The 14,684-nt window shown below is 38.3% G+C and overlaps 1 protein-coding gene across 2 annotated transcripts in view; it reads right to left on the reverse strand.

Annotated features, from left to right (window-relative positions):
• Positions 1-1,050: 1,050 nt before the first annotated feature.
• The window catches only part of HS6ST3 (heparan sulfate 6-O-sulfotransferase 3), a 299,952-nt gene continuing 286,318 nt past the window's right edge, over positions 1,051-14,684 (reverse strand). For both annotated transcript variants that reach the window (XM_071570445.1, XM_071570437.1), the window contains one exon: positions 1,051-2,107. In XM_071570445.1, coding sequence (XP_071426546.1) covers positions 1,402-2,107 — 706 coding nt within the window. In that variant the 3' untranslated portion in view covers positions 1,051-1,401. The remainder of the gene's footprint in view (positions 2,108-14,684) is intronic.

A 14,684-nucleotide genomic window follows, 5' to 3' on the forward strand; every position in this document is an offset into this window, starting at 1 on the left:
AAAAGCCATTCATGCATGCAATAATATACTTTCAGCATCTTGATTTAGCAGCCATGTTGAGGCACTTAGAGAAATTTTCTTCTAATGCTTTACAGTTATGCTAGAAGAAGAAGGAAAAAAACTCTCTCAGAAGATCTATGCTACACAGAACCTTCTTTTTAAATTTTCACTGTTACAAATGGGACAACATAAAATCTTGGAATAAACAGATGCAGTTTAGCCACAAGAATGTAACATGTGGAGGAAGAACCCATTGAATACTTTTCTAGACAAGAAAGAAAAACAGATACAGCTCTCTCATCATGAAAACAATAGATTTACAAAGAATCTTCATACATAGTAATAAATATCAAGACTTTCCACATATCCATTATGTATCCTATAAAAATGAAAGTTGACTTTTTTAGCCACTACTGTAGTTAGAGAGAAAACCAATTTAAGTTGTATTCACTCGGCATCAAAGTATTTTAACCGACAATATCATACACCTGCCTACCTTCACAGACAATATATCTCCAGGCTTTTATAGCAAATCTGGAAAATGTCACACTGATATTTAAGCTTTTCCTGCTCTCTCTTTCTTCTTATCTGTAGTTTGCTTGACCCTTTTTGTGAATGTGAAGGCAGATTTGATTGTCTCTGGACAGATAATCTCCATAATATGTGCCCAGCTGCAACACGGACCTCATTTCTCAAGGCTTTGCCTTTGCCACACACACTTGGAAAGATGGCTGCTACCTGGCTGGGTTCAGTACTCTCATCATCTGCAGAGAAATAAGCTAACTCTCCCTCTACTTCACCAGTAAATAATCTCTGATTGCTAGCCAATGGAACAAGCAATGCCCCAATCCTGCATTCCCTAGGTCTTTTTTAATAACCTCAACAAATTCTTCCCTTAATCAAACCCCAGCATATAGAAGTTTGAAGGCCAATGTGTGCTCCTTTCTCCATTTCATTCACTAGAAATTTATGCACTACAGTTGCAATGAACAGTACAAAATAAACCAGATCTCATGTCACAAAGTAGCCAAGCCAAGTATTTTTTTCCCAATTATTCATTCATGTCTGCACAAGTTTTAATAGCTCACATTGTGTAGGGTACATCTGTTAATGCAAATGATATAGCTCTCTCTCTTCAACCTGTCCTCTTAGTGTAGGGCTTTGAAGGAAGTCTTTTTGGACAGAGATCTTATTCTACTGCCCCTTAGTAACATTAATTAATACCTATCAAGAAAACAATACATTCTCACTGGCAGAAACCAAGAAAAACTGAGACAAGGAGGGATAGTTGTCAGATGAGGTCTCATTTACCAAAGTGGTAGGTCTCCTTGGCTAGTTCTCAGGTAGCCAAGTCGCACAAACTCTCTGAACCTCTCATTGGTTAGTCAAGATGGAGGAGCATCACCACCTTGTGACCTGACTGTTGTAATCTTCAGTAATGGCTACTTCTGCTGCCTCTTCCCTTGGCCACTGGTGAGCTCTCTGCTCGCGCAGTAGCCGCCGCTCCTCTCGTCTCTTTAGCCGGTTCTTCTGATGCTCCTCTTGCTTGGAGTACTGGAAGCGCTGCAGGAACAAGTCCTTCGCATATTCATACAGCTGCATGTCCAAGAAATTCAGCTCCTCTATCCGCTGCCGCACATCTTCACCGATGTCCACATTGGAGGCGCGCGTAACATTGAACTGGGTGAATGGGGAAATGAATTTCAGGTTGAATGTCCTCTCAAAGAGATACTGTGTTTTCCTCTGAAATTCTGTCAGCCCAAAGAAGGCCATATTTTTCAGATTGTTCTTGGCGCTTTGGAGAAGAATCATATTTCTTTCACTTTCATTCATAAAAGTCAGGTTGTAGCATCCCACCAGGCTGAGGTCTGCCAGCATGCGCACCTGGCGGTTGTTGGCCAAGTTGTAGCTACAATCCATGAATTCCTGTAAACTGACTCCAGACCAGTCATCTCCTTCATAACAGGTAGGTAGCTCATCTGGTGTTGGGCTTCTTCCATCACACATATGAAGGGAAGTTTTCCACGTTGCACCCCTCTGGACATGCTTCCATTCACTCAAGTACCTTGACACTGGATCCCTCAGCATGGTGATGTAATAGAAATTCCTGAAATATATAATTAAACACAGTTTTGAGATTTCAGTAGACGTCACTATTTATTCTCCAAGAAAAACTACCTGACACTGCACCACCCCCTTCACTTTTTCCAGTGCAATGTAGGTACCGTAAGTGGCTACTTCTGAAACAGAAAAAGCTTCATAAATATCATGAATAAAATACAAGGTAAACTGAGAGAAAAAGAAAGATACGAAAAGAAATAAGCAGTTATCAGAGAAACAGAATTATTTTGACCTATCAACTCTTCAGTGAGAGTTACTTTATGCAGAAACCAAATAACTGAAGTGTAGTCCCCTCTACTTTGAAGAGTTAACCCTCAGCAACAGTGGGAAAAGAGAGTGATATACTGCTGCCCCTTCTCTTCTGAACTGAATGACATGTGTCACAAGATGCACAAGATGATAATTCATGCAGCACTTGATCACAGTATAAGAAAAGAATGAGTAATTTCATATAGATGGTGCAAGTACTAAAAATAACACCATGTGGAAGACTGGCATGAGACACCTACTTAAGAAAAAACGTATTATTAAGTGGGTTGGAGTGGAGATAAGAGATCCAAAATCCATTCATATGACTCAATTTTACATGAGTGCTTGATTGAAATTAGTTATAATCGTATAGTTCAAAACTATTTGTTGGAGTAAAGATTATCATTATTCAGCCTCACCTGTCAAGACTACAAAAGAGACAACAAGATATATTGATTTGAAATAGAGCAAATAACTACAGATCTCACATTGTCAGTTCATCTTTTAGCTATGCAATTCAGTTTGTATGTCTATTTATGGCAAGCTGAAAGAGAGTGTAATTGAATATGCATCACGGAGGCTTTTACAGTTTTTTTTTGACTGAGAAATGCTTTATTCAATAATAATTCATCTGAATTATAAGGTGATATCATAAACACAAAGCAAACCAAAATACTTACAATTTCTGTCAGCTAAAATACCCAGAAGAAGATTCATGACTAAAATTAACACCCGGTACAAAAATAGGCTCATGAGTTTGCATGACTCATCTGACTGCAAACAATACATTAATAAATCATAAGCCCTAAGATTTCTTAAGAAAAGTCTGATTTCAGTACTCTTTCTTGAACCTAGAGAAGGATGAAGGAAGTAAGCAGGAAGCAATCTTGCTGAAGACAAGTTATCCTCTGAAAAAAACACATTTTGGGAGAGCAATGTCATACAAGACCTAAGCCCAATTAATGAAAATTCTCAAAATTTGTAACAATCTCCAATATGAATACTTTGCTTTTCCAGGTAACACCCACTTTCTGCCACTAAAGATTCACCATCTCCATAACCTTAGGTTTGTCATAAAAATATATAATTCCCCACATATTCCTAAAAATGCAGATATATTTCCCAGTGTAGACAAAGCAAAAGGAAACAGGTCTGAGTACTTTGTCCTTATTCATTCTGAGTTCTCCACCTACTGGATTTTCTGGAATAAGGTTATGAGGCCAGACTATGGTCTATGTTCTGCTGCCATGTTCTTTCCTAAGCTGCTATCTAATGGAAACAGTTCTTTCAATAATTATTTCACAGCAGAAGCTTTACAGGTGGAAGAATTTAAACTAGGGAATACCATGGGTTTATTTTCATCATCACTTGCATCAGAAACCATGTTAGCATAAGATGATATTCTGAAGGATATTTCCATAATAATTTGGAACCTGGGCTTTCTGACTGCTGCTCACACATGACCAAACCCCATTTCAGCTGTTTTCATCCCCTTCTGTTACTTACACGGCCCACATCAACAGTGAACCTAAGGATAACACAACCATTCATAGACAGATATTTCTAAAATCCCTTTTCTACTTCTGCAGAGCAGGAAGTACCAGAAATCATCCTGTGTCCTTTTCAGGTTAGTTACACTATGACAAGCACAGTGTTTGAGCACTTAAAGCATAGCTTTCCCTTCTCAGATTGAATGCTCATCTCATCTGGGCTCTACATTATATGTATGAGATCACATTAAGAATTGTTTTCCAACTAACAGGACAATAAGGGGACGCATTTCACTAGTGTTGTGCAGATAAAAGAGCTCAACTCAAACACCTATCAACTCTGAGTGTAAGATGCTGTTGCTACAACATCCAGCAGGCACTGATAGGGTTGTGACCAAAACTGATTGAAGCTCATGAACAATGGACAAAGACTCAGAGGCAGTTGCCAACATCTATATCAACAGAGACATGGCATCAGCGGCTTAGTCCTGGTATTTTTGCTCCTCCTCTCTTCAGATAATTTTGGATGTTAATATGTGGTAACAGATGGGTTTAAAAGTTGCTCTTGACAGTTATTTGTATCTCTAATAATAGTTCTGTCTTTCCTCATCCATCTTCCGCGGTCCCAGTCAGGCATGACTCAGAGCAACAACAATTAAAAAAAATACCTCCTTTGCATCAATCATTTCCAATTCATCCCTGGATATGTAAATATGTTTGATGTGCAATAAACAGGTCTGTGAAGCAAATGCATGGAAATGAGAACAGTGCATCTTTGTATAACATCTGCAGCTTCCCTTCCGCAGACTGGGAGAGAAACGTTCCTCAGTCTACTCTTGCTCCTCCTTGTGACTACCTGACCTCTGCATCTGTTTTCACTGTCCTGATTTATCTGCTTCTGGCTTCTGCAGCTTCCTTGTCCTATCCATTAAATGGCTTCTTTATCTGAAAGACAACCTTTAACAGCAGCTTGACACACATTTAGTTTCTGAAGGACTAATAACTTATGCCTCATTCAGAGTTTACAACCTTCTGATTAACGTTCTGCTTGTGACTCTCTGTCACCCTTCTAACCAATATGAGGTTAGAAGACCTTAAGATTTCCTCCACCTAATCCTGGGCCCCCTCCAGGTGACACTATTACATGCTACACAGAGGACTGGGGGCATGCTGCACCACAGTTACGCACAAAGTTTTCTTTCAGGAAAAAGGGTATCATGTCTCTGGAATAAAGATAAAGGAAAAACACATAGGTCATGCACATTTGTTTCAGATGGAAAATTATAAAAATTATCTTTGGAAAATGTTTTCACATGTTGACATTTATGGATTAAATATAGAAACATTTTAGAGCTCCCAGTGCCTCCTACACAAGTGTTCAATCACACTACGAATGGCCTGAGTCAGCTTATCATAAAAACAAGAAGCAGTTCATAAAAATGTGAAACTGGGTATGGCCTTCAGTCTGTCCTTTATTCACTGTTCAGTAACATAGAATAATGTTAGCTAAATAGGGAATATGCTTGAGCCACTCTGAATACAGAGATGCACTTGTTCTCTTACATATAAATGACCTACTCGTGTCACACATTCTCACACTTACATGGCTATGTTAAATTCTGTGGCTACCCACTGTGGGAAATACTGAGTGAAATGTTAGGCAGTCACTTCTGTTACTCTGTTTGACAAATTAAACTCATCGTGGACTTACTGACTTCATTTCAATGGACTCATCAATTACTCAAACTATGGCCACAGACAGCCTCAGTGCTTAGAGGCTAGCCAAGAAGAACATGCTGGCATGTCAGCGAGAACATATTTTACACAAAATACGACAAATTAATTTAAAAAACCCCAAATTATTTATATGTATATATCTCTCTACAGATATACGTGACATCTGTATCAGCACATGTGAGTGTATGCGTGTGTGTAAAAATTTACATTAAAATCTGGCAGTAAGTTACAGTTGTCAAGGATAGAAAGATGATATTGAATGCATAAGTGTGTGTTTGCCAATGTATCTTATGACTGTCTGCATAAACACATAGACGTGTATGAACAGTTCAGATTACATTTCAAGCACCAGCCCAACAGTCACAGTGTTAGATCCTCCTGAAGGGAAACTTTATATATCTTCCCCAGGTTAAGCAATCTCCTTTTGAGCATGATATATTGAAATTCTGGGTTATTGAAGTTGTCACTATGAGATAGTAGATTTTCTGGGCAGATGCTAAGCACCACGATAGGCAGGGCAAGGGCCCAATGATTCATGCAAGGGCCCAAACAAGCAGCAGTGTGAAGCGTGGGCTGCACACTACTGTTTACACTAGAATTATAAATCACTTGTTAATTCCTAAGGCTCTATTCCTACTTGCATGAAATCCAATCTCTTCATTAGCATTAGGCAAAAAAAACTTTAATTAATAGAACAGATAAAACGAGCTTCTAGTTATAACCTAAGAACATGTATTTCTTCCACATTATAAGGTATTTTAATATAAATACTCTAATCTTACATTAATCCTTCAATAGTATTGCTCTGGTTTAGAAATTAATTTCAGAGGAGCAGAGTCTGCTATATAGCAGAGGTGATCCCAAGCCAGGGCATTTTGCCTCTTCTATCACCATGGAACAGATGTCCCAGCTGAGGGAGATTCACTAAATACGTGAAGGATCACCGCACATTGAGAACAAAACATCCTGTAGGGCCTCCTGGGGAAGAAGAATGAATGGCATCTCCTAAAAGGAGAACAGTATGCTCATAGCAGCTGATGCAGAGATGGAGGAATATTTGAGGTGGAGGAGAAGAGTTACCAGAGAATATTTTGGAAAACACCAACCGTCAAAGAAAGAAAAAACAAAATGACTAAAAAATCCAGGTGCATCATAAAACCATTTCCATTCTGGTTGTTCCTGGCAGCAAGGAAAACAAAAGCCCTGGTAAAGTTTATGACCCAAGTGGAGACAAGAAGCTAGCAGCTTTAATTGAGTGAGTGTGATCCTGAGAAAAGGGCTGAAACACCCAGCAAAAGCCATGCTGTCAGCATGCTTCTGCTAACAACAGAGATTGTGGCGAGATGAAAGGTTAAGAAGGATCGTGATTATGTCAACAAAAGCCTTATGCCCCCCGATTTTATCCTGAAGCTCAAATGTTCTCAGAGGCAGTAACAGAGTTAATCAGGAACCTCTCTTTGTGCAAAGTTATCACCAGTATGGGTAACGGTAAAATGAATAGGGTAAGCAAATGAAACAAAAATAAGGATATCGCAACACATGAACAATTAGGGAACAAGAATGATGGGGGAAGGCAGAAAGCAAAGAAACATTTTCAGGCTGACACGAATTGGTCAAAGTCATGCCAGTGAAATGCAGATGTATTATTTGAGGCTGGCAATATTTTTGTGCAGAACATTACTGCATCCATGTTGAGCTTAATTTACAGATAACCTGACCAATATAACAAGAACAGACTGTATACTTCTTATTCAGAACAACACTGTACTGTAACAAAAAAGCTATGAAACAGAGTGCAAACTACATGCATGTCCATCTGCCTGCAGGAAGCAGCATACAGCTCATACACCAAGCCAGACAGATAAACCCTTGCTGTCCCACAAACTTTTGCAAAGATGACAGAGCAATAGCTCACAGGCAAATAGGCTTCTTAAGCTTAGCATCTGTCACTGTGATTTGAATGGTTTTTCTAAGAGATTCTTTACATAAGTTTGTGACCTTAATATTATTAGCTGTCCTTTCAGGTTTTCATAGGTTTCTTTTACTGAAAGAACAGCCATCACTCTTAAAAGGTTAATGATTGTCTACTCTTATCACATGCATCACCAATATGTTCAGCATATATTAAAAACACTTGGTTATTTTCTCAGGGGACTGGAGCACCCACCACTTCTGCTAGTTTTATCTGGGATAAAGAGCACTGCACTTACTTAAAACAGTGGCTGTAATGTCCTGTAGACACATAAAAGGAGAATCTGACTTCAGCAGAGCTAAATAAAAGGAAAGTTAAAAAAAATTACAACCAAACTTGAATTATAAGGTACAAAACTATAAAATTTTAGACATATCTCACTATTCCTCTGAGATTTTGTCCTATGGCTCTGAATCCAACTAGAATAAAAATGGGCTAATGTTTCCTGTTTCCAAGGCCACAAGTCTCTTTTGCTTAACTACACTTTTCATTACCCCAGTGACATAATGTGGATTTTGTAATGAGTGAGAACTACAGAGAACCGTCATTTCATGACTTTTTGTACCTATAATACATCTACCAGTCATGTTATAGTATGTCTTTCTAAGTATGCTTTTACAGTTGGAGTATTCTCCAAAGTAAACCAAAGTTTTTAAGTTTGTAGGATTTCAGACCAAGCCAGCAGTCAGAAAAAACAGTCTATTATAATTTTACTGTGTTTGTTGATATAGCTATATATCAGTGTGACAGAGGAAGGGCTTGGAGTCAGACAGCTGGGATTGTATCTCTGGTTCTGGTAAGCAAAGGCAGTTGCTTGGAAGATATTTGTGATGACACAGTCTGTTACAGGCAAGAGAAATGTGGTGTTGGGCACTGGGAAGCACTTCAGAAATGTGAAACCTTATATTGGCTTTCATGTTAGGAGGAATACTCCATGTCACAAACTTTCTTTTACAGCAATTCGCTGCTTTCATTATAAAACTCTCAATTTTTCTGTTTAGAAATTGCAAGACCTTTTTCATTTAAAAAATATCCTCTGAAATATCAGATTCTGTATCTGTGCTATCAGAAAAACCTCAGGAAAGTTTTACAGCATTTTTTCCCTTTTTTTTTTTTTTTTTTTTTTTTTTTTGCATGGCTGTTGTTTAGAAGATTAGTGTCCTATAGCTGATTAAAGAATGACAGATGACAAGAAGTATCTTTAAAGATCAGTCAGTCTCTGACATCAAACAACTTTTAACAGTAATGATTTAGGGTAATCTAGAAGGATAGAAGAAAGAGAGTGAACATGTAGCAACAGAAATGTTGTGTGTACAATATTAGGAATTTTTCCACCTGAAGAGTCTAATTTTCCTTGATTTGAAGCTAGGACAGATTCAATAATGGTGTAGAGCCATATGAAGATGTGAGAAGAGTGAGATGCTAGCTAAGCTGTTGGAACATAGCATTGGTGTAGATTCATACTATATAGCCAGAAGTTAAGTTTCAAAATACAGCACTACACCTGCACTGCAATCAATGGTAAAAACCACATTTGTAGTTTAACTTTTCTTTTTTAAAATAATGAATAATCATGAAAATAATAATTACAATTATAATAATCTTGACATATTACATTACCACATGCTCTTCAAAATCACCAGTGAAAATGGATCTTTGGATCTACTGCTGCACAAGGAATGTGGGAATGCTGAGACTCTTTTCTTTTCATAGATATAAACTTGTGAGGATGCAGATTTTAATGAAGTATTTCAAAGATATGTCTAAGGCATTAAATGAAGACCCAACAGCAGCCTTCCAGTACCTAAGAGGAGGTCAGTGAAGAGTTAGAGCCAGGCTTTCACTGACGTGCATGATGGGGTTAGGTAATGAGAGTTGCTGGTCATAAACTGAAAAAGGGGAGGATATAAGGAAAACAATTTTCATTATGAGCCTAATTAAGCATTGGAAAGCCTTGTCAGAAACAGCTCTGCATCCTCCATCCTTGGAGATCTTGAAGACCCAACTGGACAGAGCCCTGAGCAACCCCATCTATGCTTGGTGGTGACCAGGCTTTGAGCAGAGACTTGGACTGGAGACCTCCTGAGGACCCTTCCCATGCCAGGGGTTGTCTGATTCTGAATGACAGTGCAAAGTCTGGTGTCACTAAATGTAGAGCCCTGTCAGACAACACATCAAATCATAACCAACTCACCAACTAGATCATCCCCATTCTCCCTTGTTCTTTCCTGGCTACCCTAGGCAGAATACAGGGGATGTGCTTTGCCTTTTAATAGATTGGGGTTTTTTTAATATAATTTTAAGTAGGGCTATAACACTGAATCAGCACACTCTGAATTATTAAGCAACTTCATGAATATTTATTTCAATGACATGTTCTTCAAAATAGTCTCTAGAAAATGTGAGGACAGTGCAGTTGCTACATGTCCCTAAAGAAATTAATTCTGTTCACAGGTCTCAAGTCTGAATCTTGAACAGCTCCTAGACCAATGAAATTACATAGCTACCCATGTTTTAATCCCAGTATTTTAGGAAAATGCAGACAATAGTACATGGATATATGTGAGCTTTCTGAGATAACATAGGTTTTTCCTGGGTCTTGCCTTTAGGATTTAGCCATAGATTTTCAAACACAGAACGTAAAGTTTGGCATTTAACTCTAAATATGTCAGTGAAGAAAAATCACAGAATAGTAAGAGCTAAGGATGCTCAGCTATGAAGAAAACACAGTCTGTCAATTTATTTAGCAAAAGGAGGTTCTCAAAGCCATCACATTGCTCTTTCCTGTCAGCACAGATAACAGCTCTCAATTCTTCCCTTTGTAAAGCATCCTAGCCCCTTTTGAAATACCCCCTTCATGCCATTGCTCCTATTGAAAAGAGCTTGTGAAGGCTGCTTCTTACAGTTAGGAACATGAGTCTTACTCCCAGACTAAACCTGGTCTTAGTCTACTTAGATCCAGTTATCCTTGGGTTAACACTGCAAATACATCAAGGGAATTTACAAATGTCATATCAGAAAAGGAGAAATAGCATCTAAATTGAAGATCAGAGAGCAATCACATCTCTCAACTTCATTTTATAAAGCTGAACTAGTTGCTATTGTCTATGCTGATAGGACAAGACAGAAGTGACCACACTGCAGTCCCCAAAACCCTTGTGTCATGCTTAGATTGTTCGACTCAGAGACGCACCCTGAGTTTTCCAACATCTTAGCTTTTCATTCTAGATTTTAATAGGGAGCTTATAGAATTAAGAAGCTCCTGATATTAGTTCTGGGTTTTGATCACCCAAGCAATCCTTTCCTGGCATTTGAACTTGCATGACTTCAAATTTCACTACACATGGCTAAAACTGAGCAAATTTCATCTGAGGCCTTAGAGGTGTCTTGCACAATAAGTGCTCCCTATCTCCAGTAGCAATGTATTCTCTGATACATACTCATGTTGCATTTGGGTTTTTTATGGGGCAATATAATTCTGGAGACTCATACTCACTGTTTTGCAGGCTAATATGGTCTAGTGGAAGGTATCCCTGCCCATGGTGGGGCGGTTGGAACTAGATAGTCTTTAAGATCAGGTTGGAACTAAATAGTCTTTAAGGTCTCTTCCAAGCCAAACCATTCTGCGATTATATGAATATGAAAATGTTTCTCCACTCTCCCTGTTTTGGCTGATAAACACTCAGTTGACAGAGGAAATCTGTTTCTGCTGGCTTCAGATGCATGACCATGCACTTTGCACTACCAAACTTAATTCCACCTATTTTTCTGAAATCCTCAAGGTCATTAAGCAAATTACATTAATATACTTATTTCAGCTTTTAGTGCCAACTTCATTAATGAAAACATGAAATTGGATCATAGTTAAGACCAGTCCTATGGAAATACAGTGATAACTTCCCTTTAAACCAGAAAGTTCCTCTTTCAGCACATGCTGTTTTGTTACCAGCTTTTTGTTCACCACAAAATTCTTATGCTCAGCCTCATGTTTTCTGCCTTGTATAATAACTTTGCAGATGCTGGTTTATCAAATATTTTACTGAATCTCCCTTCTCCTGTCAGAGATAGATGTTGGATATTTACATGTCACAGGTCAGAGGCTGAGAATGGTGGCCCCAGCTTTACTGCATGTGAGAGCACAGAAGATGGTTAAGATGGGGAAATGACAATTTATTTCAGAGCAAAGCAGTCTGGAGTAGAAATGTACAGATGAGGTGATTTTATGGAAAAACAAGTTTGCCTCTTTCCATCAAACAAGCTTGCTACAAATTGTAAATCATTTCTTGATGAGATACAAATCTAACAAAGTTCCTACCAGAGATTTTTGTTCTTTGCCTAAATTGTATCAAGCTCAGTTGTTCTAAGTATTCTTTAAACTGCTGAAAGGATTGAAGTAGCAAGAGCCTTGCTGAAAGAAATATAAATACAAAATGCAATAATAATTCAAACAATAAGAATTTCTTTGTTCTGTCAAGTACATGCATAACAAAAACCTTGTACCTTGTAAGAAACAGTGTGTGAGCATACACAGGAGGAAATACTATTCAAAAGCAATAGATATGCAGTGTCTTATAAGATTCTTTAAAGATATGCAAGGTGTTCGTGCTAGGGAGAATAATAAATCCTTTGTGGCTGGGACTGGTAAAGAAGGAATCCATTGCTCACATCGCCCCCATTCTATCTCATCACTATTGTGCACAGATAATTGCTGTGTCTCAAAAGAGCTGTGTAAATCTGGGGTACATGTGACATCTTTACTCAAAAATGTTGTTTCTTTTGTTTCTCCCTTTTCTGTGACACTGTACAGAAAGAAAAATGAAATAAGGGTGTATCTGCACTTCTGTACTACTCGCCTCCTCCCAGAGCTGCCTCTAGCTCCAGCCTGGGGAGGAAGTACTGAACTTGTCTTTCTGAGAGAGATGTTACAAGTACAAGGCAAAAGAGCTATGGGGATGACCCACAGCATGAAATGGCAGTAGAAACAAGGGCTGGTCAGAGAAAAGAAAGGTGATGACAGGTAAGGGACAAGAGAAGAGCAAACCTGGAGACAGTGCTGCCCAAGGGATCCACAGTTCAAGCTTGTTTTGGCAATATAGCCTCCAAGGGTAACAGAAACCCACTTGGGAAGGGACCCTCCTGAACATAAGTCTCATGCTTGTAATCATAGGTAACAGCTTAGTGTAACAGGATTCATAATATCCTTTATGCAAACAGAACAAACCACAAAACCTTCACCATGATCAGCTGTCAGTCTCTGAGCAGCTGCCAACAAGGTTAGAGCAAATCCCTGTTTCAGGAGGAGCCTTCCTGGGCAGGTCACTGCCTGTGTGACTGAGCATTCCCCCAGCTCCAATGCAAAAAGCCCCATGGGATGCAGAACTGTCTATTCAGTAACTTATACAACATAAGGACTTTTGTAATGGTTTTAAAGAAAAAAACCCTTACATGCTTTCATGCAGAATGATGAGAGATCTGTTATCACAAGGGTCCTGGGTGCCTGCAGGAATACAACTGCTTGGTAAAATTCAGTTTCAAAGAGCCCCTGAAAAAAACCAAATAAAATGTGGCCAGATCCTTAAATCTTCTGACATTTACATTTCTTCAGTCAGATTTTGCTAGGTCTATAACAAAGCAAAAGTAGTTATTTTAAATTCAAATAGAATGTTTATTTTCATCCTGTTCCTGGTTTTTGAAGGAGTTGTTGCTATCCCATTTTATTCTCTGGCTAGGTAAGACATGCAGCACCAGCATCACCAGTGTTCCTCTATAGCTGGCTTCACCGGAAACCAGTTCATGCCACAAGTGGCATGTAACCAGCTTCCTTCCCTAACTGAGCTTTCTCTGATTTCCAACTAATACCTCAATTGCAGGCACTCTTTTCCAAGTCTGGGACACTCAAATTAAAGTTCTGTGGGACTTTTCACTGCAATGCATTTTGAATCAGTACAGTAATCCTGCTCAATTAATAAAGTAATTAACAATAAAAAAGGCCCAGTAATTGAAATCCCTTTGAAAGTACATCAATTTATTCTCTCCAAGCTTTGCCTCAAATCTTTATTAATTCTGACATCAAGCATAATGATCATAAATTATAAATGATCATCACAAAATCCAGGCATCACAGACATTTTCTTGTCCTACATGCTGAGTTTTTAAAACAACTAGGTCTAGTTGTAACTTTTGAGATTTGCTTCACATAAGGTAAACACCATGACAATATGGATATAAAAGAATTTCAGGTGATTCTACTAATGAAAACATTGTAAAAGTAGTCTCTCCCATTCATACCATGAAACAGTTCACAAAACCTAAGGAAATTTACCAGCTGTAAGAAAAAAATGCTATTTATTTTCTCCTAAAATTCCTCTTCTTATGATGCAACTGTATGGTTTTTCCTGTGAAATATTAAGCAAGTAAAAGACAGGTATTTCAGTTGAACACTTGCTTGACAGAATGCTGACTTTCCATTTTACACTGCAGTTTGTGTTTTACTAAAATATTTGATAACAGCTAAGCAAACCCAGAAATATTTGGTATGAATAATACAGCTCAAAGCTATAAGAAAAATTGCCATCTTTCTCCTCCACTGACCTAACAGGTATCTTTTTACATCACTTTAGACTATGTATATATGTACATAAAAGTGTGTGTGTATATATATATATATATGTACACACACATACATATATGAAATCTCCACAAGGGGGCCCTCTAATCTTCCCCAAATCTCAGCAAAAGCTTAACTTGCTTTCCAAAACTTGATGTCATAAAGCTTTTGTCTACAGATACTATAGTATCTTAGGAAAAAAGCTTTTTTCAGCTAGAATCGACTTTATGATAGAATTTCATACAACAAAAACTGTAATTTAAAAGGGAGTCCGTTTTCATGTACAATTTCCACTATATCCTTGGCACGCAAAGAATTTTGATAAAGCTTTTCCGAGTTCACTACTTGCAATAACCGTCCAAAATGAGACCTTTTACACACATACACACACACACACACACACACACACACACACACACACACACACACACACACAGAGTCAGCTCCCGCTGCCATGGCAAGGCAGCCTCCAAGGTGCAGTCTGGTTCTATGTTATATCATAATTTGT

Source organism: Pithys albifrons, chromosome 1 (assembly GCF_047495875.1).
Source record: "Pithys albifrons albifrons isolate INPA30051 chromosome 1, PitAlb_v1, whole genome shotgun sequence".
NCBI lineage: Eukaryota > Metazoa > Chordata > Aves > Passeriformes > Thamnophilidae > Pithys > Pithys albifrons.